This window comes from Psittacula echo (assembly GCF_963264785.1).
Source record: "Psittacula echo genome assembly, chromosome: 1".
Taxonomy (NCBI): domain Eukaryota; kingdom Metazoa; phylum Chordata; class Aves; order Psittaciformes; family Psittacidae; genus Psittacula; species Psittacula echo.
In genome coordinates, this window is record NC_137735.1 from 160,551,051 (window position 1) to 160,565,813 (window position 14,763).

Genomic DNA, 14,763 nt, shown 5'->3' on the forward strand with positions numbered 1-14,763 from the left:
TATGCTTTATGCATGACACTTTGCCAAGTTCACTTTGTAATACAAAAATAATTAATGAAAACGGTGCAAGTTTTTTGCTTGGGTTGGTTGTTTTGTTTTGGGTTGGTTGTTTTGTTTTGTTTCCTTCCTAATAAAAGCATCATTAACAGAAATGTCAAAATAAAAGAATTTCTTTTGGTGCATTTGTGGTATCTTGACTTTCATTTCAACTCCTTGAAATGAAGACTACATTGTTGCGATTTCAGGGATGAAATTAATGATACTAGCTTATTATTAGATGAAAACCTGCTGAAAAAAAAAGGATACAAACCCCAGGTAGTAACATAAATATAACCTTACCTTCTATTACCAGTGTAAAGCAATATAATAAAGCTGAATTCATCCAACAAAATACAGCACTGTTAGAAAATACCAATAAATAAGGTACACCATTACAGATGCAAAAAGTTAGGACATGTGAAGCATCTGTGAAAGCTTGTAGGGCATGCAGTGATGAAGGGCAGAGGTACAGACAAAAACAGCTTCTGGCATCAGCTTCAGAATGTGAGATGGTTAATTTCAGAGCCTTGATCAGTCCCTCACCCCCTGCTTTTATCTTCGAAGCCAATTGTATAGAAAGAATAAATCAATCATTACAGAAATGAGCAAAATGAAAAACGTATTTCATTGAAAAGTGACATAGAAAGCGCAAAACCAAGAAGAAAGTGAAAGCAGAAATCCCAGGGGTATGAAAATCCAACTGCCTACATTCGTTTTCATTTTGAAGTCTCACAGCCATTGAAATGTAGAAATCCAGACAGCAGAAGCATTCTGGCACCAGTTCAAAGGCTGCTGAAGTTAATGAAAACACTGTCACAGATTTTGAATCAGGCCATAAATGTTCACTGTAATTTCTCTATGTGCAGTCTGTTCAACATTAATGGCAAAAGCTGGTGTCTTTTCCTACCAGGCATGGAAAGAGCAACATGCAGCACAATTCTCTGTCTCTAAAAGAAAGTATCGTCATGTTAATTTAGCAGAACATGTAACTGAAAGAACTGGTACTCTAAGTTTACTCTGAATAGTTGCTTTTTCTATAGCCAAGACCCTCCCTTACTGAACATCAGGCTGTTGATATGTTCTTACAGCAATCTGAGATAAGTAGGAACTGTTTTAAAATGAATATATAGTATACTTCAGTGATTAGACTATCATCAATTCTGAGTCCATGGAAAGAAGAAACAAACATGAGCTTGTTCACAAACAAAAATATAAAAACAAAGGATTCTTTCAAGACTTTTTTTAAATGTTAAATTTGCTCTGCACTGTTGTTTAAAAATATTAACAAATTCTCATTGAAGCTCACTACTTACTATATAATAAAATATGAATAAGATTTCACCATGCTCTGCTTTAACAGGAAGTAAAACTGAAATTCTAAACATTTTCTGGAAAAAAAAAGTAAAAAAAAAATTTTTAAAAAAACCAAAACAGATTAAGATCAACCAGAACATTAATAAAATTAACTGTGCCTACAGGGCATGAAAATGCAAATATGGGAAGGAGGTTTCAGTAGTACTTGTAGATTGTTAGATGTTCACCTCAAGCAAACTTCAGAAAGGAACTGGAAAAGTAAGTGACATGAATTCAGGCATTACTGATGACATTATCTTACTGAAAACACTGTTATTAAGCTTGGGTTATCTCTTCTAAGATGAAGTCTATTTCCATATATATTTATAAAATCTATTTTCTTTTTTTCTCAGAATGAAATTTTTAAGGAAATGCCTTTCCAAACGTTCATAACATCTGCTGCTGAAAGTTTATTTAGCTCTGCAGTTTGCCAGAACTCTTGGCCAAAATAGATTAAGTTTCCCTGGAAAAACATAAATAAAATGGGACTGGAGAATAAGTGCAAGAAAATATAAGCATTAGTTTGGGCAGAGACAAAAGAGCTCCTGAATATTTACCTGAATATTGCAGATAAGGTTATGAAAGTGCAGTGAGACTGCTTTAGTCAGTACAGGAGAAAATAACATCTCTATATTAATAAAAAAAACCCAGCATACCACTATCTAGGATCTAAGCAATTTTTCTGTGCAGACTTCTGATTATGGAATATGTTTCCCATTTGTAATTGCAAAAATTAACAAAAAGCAGTGTCAGTTAAAAAATACAGGAGTGTCAAATGTTCAGAGCAAGGATTATAAGGGGATTAAATGAACCCAAATATTTCTATCCCTTCCCAAAACACGTCAATGGAGTGTAAATGAATAAAGGCAATCTTGGGCACATAAAACAGCACAATTAAAAAAAAAACAACAACAAAAAAACCCAAATCAAACTGAAACAACAAACAAAAAAACAAACAAAAAAGCAAACAGACACACACACACACAAAAAACCACGCAAACTATAATTTTTTTACAAAAAATCCTATCCTTGACAATAGCCTCTGAAAAGAGTCACAAATTTCATAAGAAACACAAACTGACTATTTGTCAGCAGGCTGATTGTTCTTCTAAGAAAAAAAGTTCATACTTCAAAGTACAAACTAAAGCAGTAACAATACATGGAGTTATGAAGTCAAGTGGTGGCAATCTAGCTTTTAAGAACGTTTACTTTAAAAAAAAAATAATCAAAACCCGCCTTAAATGGTTGCCAAACATCATCTAGTTAATGTAAGACTAACTGAAATATGCAGCCTAATTCATGCTGACAGCAGTTGTGGAAGACAGCCTCTTGCCTACAAAAACTAATCACTCCGAAGATTATTTTCCCAATAATGGTATATGTTAAAAAAATCTTTGATTATTTTTTATATTAAATCTTATTTCCATTACGGAGGCTAATGAGGTTTGGAGACTATCTGGAATACTGGGAGACTAGATCTATCTGACGCGGCACTCAGACTCAGCTAGGAATAAGAATTTAAGATGAAGATTCAGGATACCCATACGAAAAACAACAAACTGAGAGGCAGCCATCAAATCCCCCAGTTTTTAACTCTGACAAGTAGTAGACAAATGGAAGATTCTGAGCCCCTCTACTCTGCTCTTGTGAGACCTCACTTGGAGTATTGTGTGCAGTTCTGGTGTCCTCAACATAAAAAGGACATGGAACTGTTGGAACAAGTCCAGAGGAGGGCCACGAGGATGATCAGGGGACTGGAGCCCCTCCCGTATGAAGACAGGCTGAGAAAGTTGGGGCTGTTCAGCCTGGAGAGGAGAAGGCTGCGTGGAGACCTCAGAGCAGCCTTCCAGTATCTGAAGGGGGCCTACAGGGATGCTGGGGAGGGACTATTCATCAGGGACTGTAGTGACAGGACAAGGGGTAATGGGTTCAAACTTAAACAGGGGAAGTTTAGATTGGATATAAGGAAGAAATTCTTTACTGAGAGGGTGGTGAGGCACTGGAATGGGTTGCCCAGGGAGGTTGTGAATGCTCCATCCTTGGTGGTGTTTAAGGCCAGGTTGGATGAGGTGACATGGTTTAGTGTGAGATGTCCCTGCCCATGGCAGGGGGGTTGGAACTAGATGATCTTAAGGTCCTTTCCAACCCTAACTATTCTATGATTCTATGGCACTGTTCAGAAAGCAGTGAGGATTCTGACAGTGTGATGCCACGGCCAAATGTTAAAAGCATCACTGGGTTACTCCAGAAACATGAAGAATGTCTTCACTGAAGCAGAATGGGAACAAAAATTCCTGAACAATGTGAGCCCTAGAATCTCCTGTATATACAGATGCAAGTTTGCCACACACTGCTTTTGAAACAGCTTCCCCAATATAAATATTCCATAGAAGATCACCAGCAAAGATAATTTTCAAAGCATTATTTCAGACTGATAAAGCATTCTGAAGTCTAAAGTACCAGCATTCACAAAAAAACAAACAAAACCAAGAAAAAAAAAACCAAACAAAAATGTTTCTTTAATATACCATAAACTGCACCCCATTTCCTTGACACATTAGTCCTCAACCTTTAACAAAAAGGTTTCAATATTTAACTTCCTTAAGGAAGCAATCTAATTTATAACATTAAGAAATCAGCAAAAGAATTCCCATACCCATGGAATGTGGAAAAAACATAAACAAAAATTTTAACTTTTAGAAAGTAAAAAAAGAGAAAGGTATAAAAAGATAAATAAAGCAAACAAGTGATGTATAGGAAAACCAACACATTCTTTTAGAGGGAGACAGTTTGTAGCATATCAATCCCTTTACCTGATGCTGTTACCAGGAGGCTGTCTGAATCACATGGTCTACAGGATGAAGCACTAACAGGGTTTATGGAGGAGCTACAGGCAATGGTGGTGGGAATGACAAAGGAATTTTCTGAACATGCAGGTTGGTTCAGTCCAGGGAAGTGGGAAGGCCAGGCACCCACCTGAGATGAGGCTATGGCTGGTATGGCACAGCCTGCAGGTGCCACAGATAAATCTATAGCAGGTTTTGGTGGCAGCTGAGGTGAGGACTTAGAAATAATTTCCTCATTTATTACCCTGATTCCTTGTGGTGAACTTGAAAGAGGTGAGGTCACGGTTTTGCTGTCAGTTTTTGCACTTGTATTTGGGGAACGACTACTATCCATTAAAACTTTAAGCTGTGGATGTGGTGGAGAAGGAGTTTGTGAAAGCCCTGGTTTCTTAGGAGGAATTGGTGGAGGATTTCCTCTGTCAATTCTTGATACACTGGGAGTCTTTACACTTGTTCTACCAACTGGGGGGTAAGTGGCAACTTCCATTGAATGCGATGTCCCTGACCGCGACAGAGTGCCGCTCTGAGGGCTTGTAAATCTAGAAAGGACTTGGGTAACAGTATTCCGAGCTACCTGCTTGGCAACTAGGTTGTCACGACTAGTAGGAGATACATCCCTTGAGGGAGGGCTTTGGGTTGTGTTTCCATTTTGGTCTGGATCATTTGCATTTGTTTGAAATCTAAACCTAGCTGCTTGGATTCGTGGGTTTAGGCCTGGATGCCCAGTAGTGCTGGCAGATGGTGAATGCAAACTGTGCATAGATGAGGAATTCTGAGCTGCAGCAGTCAGTGCTGCAGGGGTGCAAAGGGAAGTATTATTTGAAAAAGGGGAAGTGCTACTTGGTAGATCAGGTGATGAGCCTGTACTTGGTCCATTTTCCTCAGTTCTGTTCTGATTCTGCGTAAGAACAGGAGTTGTGGGAGGGATGAGTTCACTAGATGAAGACTGCCTATCAATGTCAGGCTTCACCAACGCTGCATTGGTGCACACATTCATTATAGTATTGCCAGACACTAGTGGGTTCACTGTAGAAGGCTTTACAGATACAGTCAAAGGCATCTTCTTTACATTTTCTGTGCTACTGTCCATCACTACAGTATCTGTTTGGCAGGCAACAGTTCTTGAAATTGGCTCTTCTGTTTCAACAGAAACAGAAACAAGACTCCTATCTTTATTATTATCTTTATTTTTAAGAGAAAGATTAGCTTTACTTTCATTCTCCTTTTTTAATTGCTCAATCATTTTGATCATTTTATCTCTCTCTTCTCTGAGGTCACTAGTGTGCATTTCCTCTCTATGAAGTTTGGCACGCAACTGCTCTCTCTCTGTGTCAAACTCAGACAGCTGCTTTTCCATTTGAGCTTCCATTTGTGTGCTCCTTTGTTTCTCAGCAGCAAGAGACTCCTCCAATTCAGTAGCCTTTTTCTTTTCCTCTTCAAATTTTGACATCAATTCTTCCAGTTTCTGGGTTTCCTCTACAATTCGCCCAGATAACTGCTTACACTCTTTCACTAGCATCAGTACTATGTGCTTATTCTTTCCACGTTCTTCTTCAAGACGAGCCGATAGCTTTTTGTGCTCCAGCTCAAGATTCTGTAACTGAGATTTTTCCATTTCCAACTGTAAGAAAGCATAAATAAAAATTCTCGTTAACAAGACGGAGACTTTCAATATAACTTAGTGCTAACCTGACACTGATATTTTAACCTTTGAGCGTACCACAGAATCAGTAAGAGTTGGAAAGGACCTAAAATGAACCTGTCTACTCAGGAAAGGGATTTGTGATACCTAATACAAGTGCCAATAATCTTATACAAGCAAAAGAAAAGAGACAGGCATCTCTGAAGAACAATTCAGAAACCAAGTAAACCCATCTACTTTCCTCTGTTAACAACACAGACATCCCCTAAAGTGATTAAATTCTTGTGATTCCTAAGTAAGGAGCTACCTGTTCTCCAGAAATTAGCCATAAGATAGCAAAGAAAGTCCTCTTGCCAGTAAAGGAACCAGACACAAGCAAGTGATGAGCTTTGTAAATAAACTTTGAGTCCAGTAATGAAAGGCTTAGGTTTTAGGTCTTTCTCACACTGAAGGAGATTAGAGTTGAAGCACACAGTCCATCATGCCCGTAATAGGTGTTTTATATCTTGTTTTAACATTTATAAATAAAATATTCATTTCTGAGACCAACTTTTTGGCACAGGCACAAATATCTTCCTTTACCTACTAACAGTGGTAGGTCTCACTGACAGCAGTGTTGTATAAACTGTAAGTTGGAATCAAAAAACTACCTACACTGTGCAGATAACGGATAAGAGTATTTTTTCTCCTCATTCATAAAGCCATCACCTCTAATTCATCTTACCTGCTAATTATGTTTTATTCAAACACCCTGTCCTAGAAAAGCACTGGAAAAACATGTTAATGAACCTTTTTACAGAATACCTACTAGTAATAACACAACCCAAGTTGCTTTGTATTTTCCTGAATGACTGATAAAAACAAAGAAACCAACCAACCCCCAAGGAACTGCTGAGCATTCCTTCTCCTGTACTTTTTAAATTGGTTTAGCCTCGTCAGTTCTGCTTCATATTTGTGTACAGATCGATACAGAAATACAATTCAGAATTGTACCAATACAGTGCATTTTCTAAGTGGGCTTTTTTTTTTTTTTCCTGTAAGAATACTTTCAGATATCTACAGAAAAAAAAAAAAAATCAAGCGCTCACAAACATGAAAGGTTAATTTTTACTGCAACAGGAAACTGCTTCATGCTTCTAAAATACGACTCATTTTACAATGCTCAAAAAATAATCAAAGAAAAGCTGTGGCAAATAGTACACTAAAGATCTTACTTGGAATAAATGTTTCACTTCAATAGATGGAGGAAGAGTCATAGATAACAGATTCAGATTATAGTCTCATGCTAAAATGATACTAATTTCAGAGTTTAAGACAATACAGTGTCGAGGAATATATTTACTGTAAACTGTAATGTGGGAAACAAGATGGCCTCAGGGATTGGTAATAGCTACGGAGTATCTCCTCTCTCAGTTGAAGCTTAAAATATTGTCTTGGTTGCTACATGAAACAAACAGACACAGAGGCAAAATAAACCAGCCAGGCATTAGAATATAACAGCTTGTTCAGAAGCCTCCTACTATAGTGCGCTATTCCCTGTACTCCCCAATAGAAGATGAAATTTCTTAGCTCTGAAACCCTGTTTTCCACAGCACTGTAGATGTCTCTACAATTCATTTTTAACTAAACTGCATTTAAACTAAAGCTAACATAAATACCATTTTAAATAACAATTTTGTTACTCTCAAGTTATACCATAGAGTTGAAACTCATGCCATCATGAGATGAGTACAAGATGGAGAGTCTGCAGCTGTAATAGAAATAAATCACACTTGCTATAGCTTGGGTTATTTTTTTTTTTCCCCACATTACTACATAAAATTCACTTTAAACACTTCGCAAACTCACTAAGAAAACACTTAAAAAGGAAGGGAAATGACATACAGAGAACAAACAATAAATCCTGCATGAATTTACACTTGTAGGTGAATGTCTGCCTCAGTCTCCCAAAATTTCTAATCATGTTACCTGACTGTAATTTTCTCCTCCATTTTCTTCAGAAGAATCAGAAAAGCATAAAGAGGTGATGGCAATACTGATGTGATGTATATTACAGGATTAGTAAAATTTCTTCCTGAAATCATACCATTATCATAAGGAACAGTAAATTAAGAGGAAGAAATCACTGTGGGAAACTATACCTACATTATAAATGTTATTTTGTCTTCCAAGAGCTCAAAGCCTGTTTAGCAGTGGAGGGGCTCCACTGGGGTTTTAAAGCTGCATCCCAGGGTAACCAATACTCTCTGTACAATATATTTCACAAACCCAAGTCCACTCTTTCTTAAAAACAGTGTTAACCATAAAAAATAAGGGATGGCATTATTAAACAAACATTGTTAAATGAGTAACATCAGCAACAACACCTCTTCAGTTACAGCTGCACAGTACAGCTGCAAATTAAATTAACAAGCTATTATGATGACACTGTATTTAGGAATGGTCCCATTCATAATTCTCCACATGCAGAAAGATCATAGTTTTTCTCAAGCATTTAACTGTTTTTTTTCAAAGCATCCAACAGTATTTGTATGCTTCACAAGCATTTCAAAGCCAGTGGAGCATCCAACAGTAACAGCAGAGTATCCAACAGTTTCTTTTTTGTTAAAACAGATAAAAAAATCCTGGGAAATGTATACAGCTTTTAAAGGTTGGAAATGCAATGAGGTTATGCTGAAAATGTTTTTTATCAAGATTTTCTATACTTTATTATTCCTGCATTTTGCTTTTGGACAAGGGACTGCTCTGAAATTATATTACTTTCAACCCATTACGAGCAGGTTTTAACATATAACTGGGATGAAATCAGTTTACCATACTATTATATCACTTTTTTTTGAAAGCATTACATATAAAGAATCCCTAATATATATACACTGCATTTTTTTTCCCCTTTAGATAACAGAGTTGGAACTAGCTGTAATTATTTATGAGTTTATAAACTATGGCCTGACTTTTGCAAAGTGTGCTACATACACTGAATCGTATCAATAATGTAAACATCTGGAAATCTGTTCAAGAAGGATTTGAAAAGGGGTAGAAAAGGATACCAAGAAAAACTATAGTGTCCCACAAAGAACTAACCAGCAAAGGCTCTTCAAAGGTAAAGACAAGAGTGCATGCCTTGTGAGAAAAGGTTGAGGGAGCATGGCTTGCTTAATATAGTGAAAAAAGACCGAGGGATGATGCAATAGCAACATACCACTCCTTTTAAACTGCCCTTACAATGATGACAGAGTTGAAGTCTTCTTGGTAGTGGCAGGTGGGGCCCCATAACAAAAGGTTAACATGAAAAAATGCCCTTTAGGAGGCCCAGACTTGGAAAAAAGTTCTTCACAAGGATAGTAGTGCAGAAAAGGCTGCAGTATTGCCATTCCTGGGGTTTTTCAGGACTCAGCAAGACAAATTCACAGATGATCAGATGTATTGCTGGTAATAATCTGCTTTGAGCACAAGGTTTAGACTAAATCGCATCAATGGACCTCCATAACCAACAAATCTGTCTTTCTTTGAGCATGCATCCCAATACAACTACTTTGCAAGCACTTGACAAAGCAAGAACTGCCATTTGATTATCTGATTTTGAGTTCCCAGGAAACTTCAAAATTAATTTTGATAGCAGCACCAGGAAAAGCATTCAAAGACATGGAAGAGGATGGAGACTTAACACAGAGCAGATGACATCTGGGGATTGGGTGTTTGGTATATAGTAAGCCTGTGACTGACAGTCATTTGTGCACCTCTTTTATTTTTCTACATTCTGGCAGATTATTATGACTTGCTTTTTAAGATCAAATAAAAATTTTCTTCAAAGAATATTTTTAAAGTCACTATATTCACAGAAAAATCCCCAGAAATAAAAGTCCAGTTTGAGCCTGTTTAAAGTCTGGTTAATATCCAGAGAGAATAAACACAGCTGTACACACACTTCATTACTGAGGGGGTAAGAGTGAGACAGTGAGGCAAAAAGAGGCAACAGATAGAGGAATCACATATCTGGAGAAGGAAGAACTGCTCTTGAATGAAGGAAGTATAGCTGGCTCTGTATTTGGGTCACATTTGCCTAGGCTTAACTTTTTTTTTCCTTACATTAGGTCACCCTACTTTGTCAAACATTTCTATAAATCCCTCAAAATACCCCAAATAATTTTCTCTTTACAGCAAATGTTCTGAATATGCAAAAAAGGATGTTTTTAGAGTTATAATTCAGTGTTACTGATTTATGAAACAGAGCCACCATATATAAAATGCAAATAAATTATTTTATGCTATTTAGGTTAGAATAAAAATAACAGTAGCTCCTCTGGGCTTCAGTGGTGTTAGTTTAAAAATATACTGTGATGATGCTTTCTCAGCTCATGCTGAGCTATCCACTTACATACTGCATCAACTTGTAACAGTTACATTTCATTTATTCCATAAGTAGAGCTAAATTCATGGAATGAAGGAGGTGTGCACATAAAATATCACCAGAAAATCAGCACCTCACTATATATGGCAATTAAGTGATAACATTTTAACACTCATAATGATAACCAAGTTAGACAAAGATGCAAATCTTAAAAGTGGCTTTAAAGAATAAATCAAGGCAGGGATACCTTCTTCTGCCTGTTTTCAGCAGCAGCCAACTGAGCTGACATTCTTTCTTGCATTTTCCTGCAGTGAGCCATAACAGCTTCTAAAATGGACAGAGGATTCATGCATATTGGCTTCTTTTCTTTATCACCAGCACCCGCTTCAAAGTCTCTCTGAAGAGCAAGAAATGGGTCACTCAGATTAAATCTTCCATACCGCTCCTGGATGAAAACCTCTTTGCGCCGGGCCTAACAAGAAATCCAAACAGACAAGGAGATAAACCTAAATTCATGCTTTGGTGTATATCAATACATAGAACAAATCTAAACTACACAGAAAATTATGTTATTTATATATGGTTTTAAAATATTTTCTTTAGGTATTTGTTTAATATCTCTAAAAGAAACAGTTATGTTGCACACAGAATTCATTATAGTCAATACAATTCACTACATTACAAAAACCCAAGCCCTTTCCCTTCTCAGTTCAACACAGAAATATCAATTTGGAGCAGTTTCAGAAGTGTCACAAAAATAATCTCTTGGAAACTGGCTGATACAGAGGCTGATAGAGGAAAGGGAAGAAAAACATTCTAAAATAAAGTTTTCTATTTCTGTGTATTACAGTGATCCTAGTAAAAGATATGAAAACATGCTTTGTCTGTTAACCATAGTAACAAAATAAGTATTTTTCAAATAAAAAGACTGATGGTATATTTACACATACAGAGATTTCCATAAGTAATAGCGTAAGCGGAAACAAAAAATACCACCAAAGTTTTTCTGTAATTTTGACACTTCTTATATCTCTGTTCAAGAACTTCACAATCATGTTTCTCCATACTGTTATTTTAAAACACAATTACATTTTTAAACTGCAGTACAATTCTCCATTGTCATTACAAAAAAAAACCTAAAAAACAAACCAAACAAACAAAAAAACAAACCCCAAAACCAAATTACACAATAAAGACCAGAGGTAGTTTTGCTTGACAAATACTTAGTTCTTCAGGCCAATGTCAAAACAAAATCACTTTCAGACAACCTATTTTTATGCATTTAATACACAGTGCACAGGAAGGCCACAGATAAGTACTTACTTCTAACAGTCTTCATAGATATTGTTCCAAAATCTCAGGTTTAAGACCTAGCTAATTTGGGGGGTACGTGGCAAGAGAGAAGTTCCGTAAAAAGTTGCATGTCTCATAAAAATCAGGAAGAAAAAACACCAACAGTGCAGAGAAACACCATCAGAAAGAGGAATCCCTCCAGAAATGGATGAAACATTTATCTGTGATTTGGTTCAAATTCAGTTTTGAAGAATAAGTAAAAAAAAAAGAGGAAGAATAAGCCAATTCCAAGACACAAAAGAGGAAGATCAAGCCTGATGCTTACCAAATCGGTTAGAAGATCATTTGGAAAGCTTGAAGTTAAAATTGTAACATTTGAAAAAGGTCATAAAAGGTGACACATATTTCAGGGCATGAGAAACCAAAGAACGTAAGAACTATGTTAGAAAAACTCTAGAGACAAACTACAACTAACATACCTTAGTGAATGCCCAACTTTTTCCTATATATTGTCTACAAAATTGAAATGTGGGAAATTAAAAAAGAATTTGACTGCAACGGACGTAAATGTGCTTACATATTCTGGCGCTTGAAATACTTCTAGTCTATTTTTCAATTTGGTATTATAAATAGAACTTGAAATTATTAATTAAAAAAAGACAGGCCTTTGGGGCATAACTTCAGAAAAAGCTTGGAAAGTTCATTCAGAGCTAAAGTCTAGCTAGGCTTCCAAAGTCAGATAGTCATTGGCTGAAGAGACAAAAATAAGATGATAGAACCTAGTTAATTTTTATAAATTGCCTCACAAACAACTCCTAACTAGTCTAGTATTTTAATCCCTTAATTTTTATTTTCGATTTTAAAATCAAATTGAATAGCTAGTTCCAAAGGTAATATTGCAAAGCCCGGTGGGGAGGGAGTATATTTGTAGCTCCTGGTTCTATATACTGAAGTTACATGATAGTACGCAGCTTAGGAATTCAACTGTCATGTAAAGGGAACAATCAAAACCAAAAACCTGACTGGATTAAAGTACCAAGCAGCTGACAAAGATGACAAACACAAGCAGTTTAAGAATTTAAATGGAGATGGAGGCACAACGCATATATGTAATCAGCAGTGTAAAATCCACTTGTTTTATATAAAATGAGCCATCAAACTAGAGGAAAAAAGGAAAAAACACTGAGGTAGCAGCTCAGATGCAAATAAATAAATACAGATGACCAGAGCTCCCCCATCCTTAAATCCAGTAACTAACAGCAAAAAGAGAAGCTAAGCAGATGAACTGATCTCAGAGGCAAAGGCAACCACTCATGCCTTTAGGAAACACAGGTAGAAAAAAGGTGAAATAATGTGTACTGTCCATATTTTTTTAATGAACCATGAGTAGCTGTCCTCTCAGCACATACTGTCTGTATGCAATATGAATGTAGTCTTTGAAATGTTCTCTAACATTCATAGAAATTTCCAAAGCAAGCAAGGCACCTGCCAAAACAGCAACAGGATTGGGTGTCTGTACTCATTAATTAAGGGAAAGATTAAACTATACAGAAGGGACCAGCTCCACCTGAATGAAAATCGAAACAATCTGCTGTCATTAAGAATTATAAGTGGCTACAGGAAAATCCGAAAGCTAAAGACTGTGGAAAAACCAATGGGTCTTGAACAGCACATGATTTGGGATGACTAACTCTCTCTGTACGGCTGAAGCCATAACTATATCCCCTCAAGCACAGGGTAAAACACACTCTCAAACCATAAACAGCAAAGTTGTCTTAGGATGCTTTAACTCAAAAGGGAGCTAAATGCAAAATATTAAAACAAATGTTTCCATGTTTCTATATGACGACTAAAAATATAAAATAAAATGATGGGATGAGGATGCATGATTTCAAATGAACATAAAGGAGCTTGGTAGAAGGGAATCAGTGAGTAGTTCCCTAAAACTTAGGCAGAAAGTTGCAAGTTAGGCTTGGTTGTTTTTTGTCAGATTATTCGTCTGGCCCCTAAATAATACTTCTGTCCCTTCGCACTTCACTAAGGTACATCACATATGAAGAACAGAAATACTAGAATCAGAAAAATTTCTCTCTTACATCATCTTTCACCGCTGACTTTCAAGTCATAAGAGCTAGCAGCAGTATCAAGACATCCAATTTTTATGGCACTCATTTTCTAGGGAATGTACAGTCTAATGCCATAGGGGTAATTAACCCTTTAAAAAAGTCTCTGCATAACTTGGTGGGTGTGCTAAAACATCATTAGCAGCATCTCTATTAACTTCAATTGCACAGTGATATATACAGAAAATAACATTTTAAAAGTTGATTCGTGAATCGTGGAATGTTTCCCAGCATTGTTTGAGTTGGAAGGAACCTTAAAAATCATATAGTTTCAATCCCTCTGCCACCAGCAGGGACACATTCCACTAGACCAGGTTTCTCAAAGCGCCATTCAACCTGGCCTTGAACACTTCCAGGGATGGGACAGCCACAACTTCTCTGGGCAATCTGTGCCAGTGCCTCACCACCCTCACAGTAAAGAATTTCTTCCTAATATCTAATCTATCTAAATCTACCCTCTTTCAGTTTAAAGCCATTCCTCCTTGTCCTATCCCTACAGGCCACCGTAAAAAGTCCCTCTTCAACTTTCTTGTCAGCTCCTTTAGGTACTAGAAGGCTGCTCTAAGGTCTCCCCGCAGCTTTCTCTTCCCCAGACTGAACAACTAACTAACTGAATAACTCACTGAATGTATTTTGAAACAGAAAATTCTCAAAACCAGGCAGAATACGCATCCGCTATAGGAGGTAATCAGGGCTGGTGCATTGTAAAAGGTGCTATATGAATTTATAAACCATCAGCTTTATTTTTCTGTACGCACCTATCTCCACAGTGACTAGCCTTTTAATTGAAGTGCTGAGACTGAATTATTTAAAGGTATAAAAAGACATCCCTGAGGAATTATGCTTTCTGCAGTCTAGGCTAGTAGTACACAAATTATGACTTCAGACTTTAGCTAAATCCTCCAATAGGTAACTGCTAATGAAAACTGACAGTAAGCACACACAAATCAAGAGATAATATCTAAAAACAAAGGAAATCCCCTTTTAAATAGTTAATTCATGAAATTCACTACAGTAACAGAGCAACAGCTTAAAATTGCATACAACAGCTTTTGAATTCAGTCCAATAAGAACATCACATTTATATTATTTAAATCCTTAAACAGGATCTGCAAC

The 14,763-nt window shown here is 36.6% G+C and overlaps 1 protein-coding gene across 1 annotated transcript in view; it reads right to left on the minus strand.

Annotated features, from left to right (window-relative positions):
* CTTNBP2 (cortactin binding protein 2) overlaps positions 1-14,763 on the minus strand; it is a gene marked incomplete at both ends in the record, with an annotated part of 86,328 nt that overhangs the window by 41,860 nt on the left and 29,705 nt on the right. The window contains 2 exons of the mRNA XM_080635781.1: positions 4,206-5,859; positions 10,479-10,703. Coding sequence (XP_080491907.1) covers positions 4,206-5,859; positions 10,479-10,703 — 1,879 coding nt within the window. The remainder of the gene's footprint in view (positions 1-4,205; positions 5,860-10,478; positions 10,704-14,763) is intronic.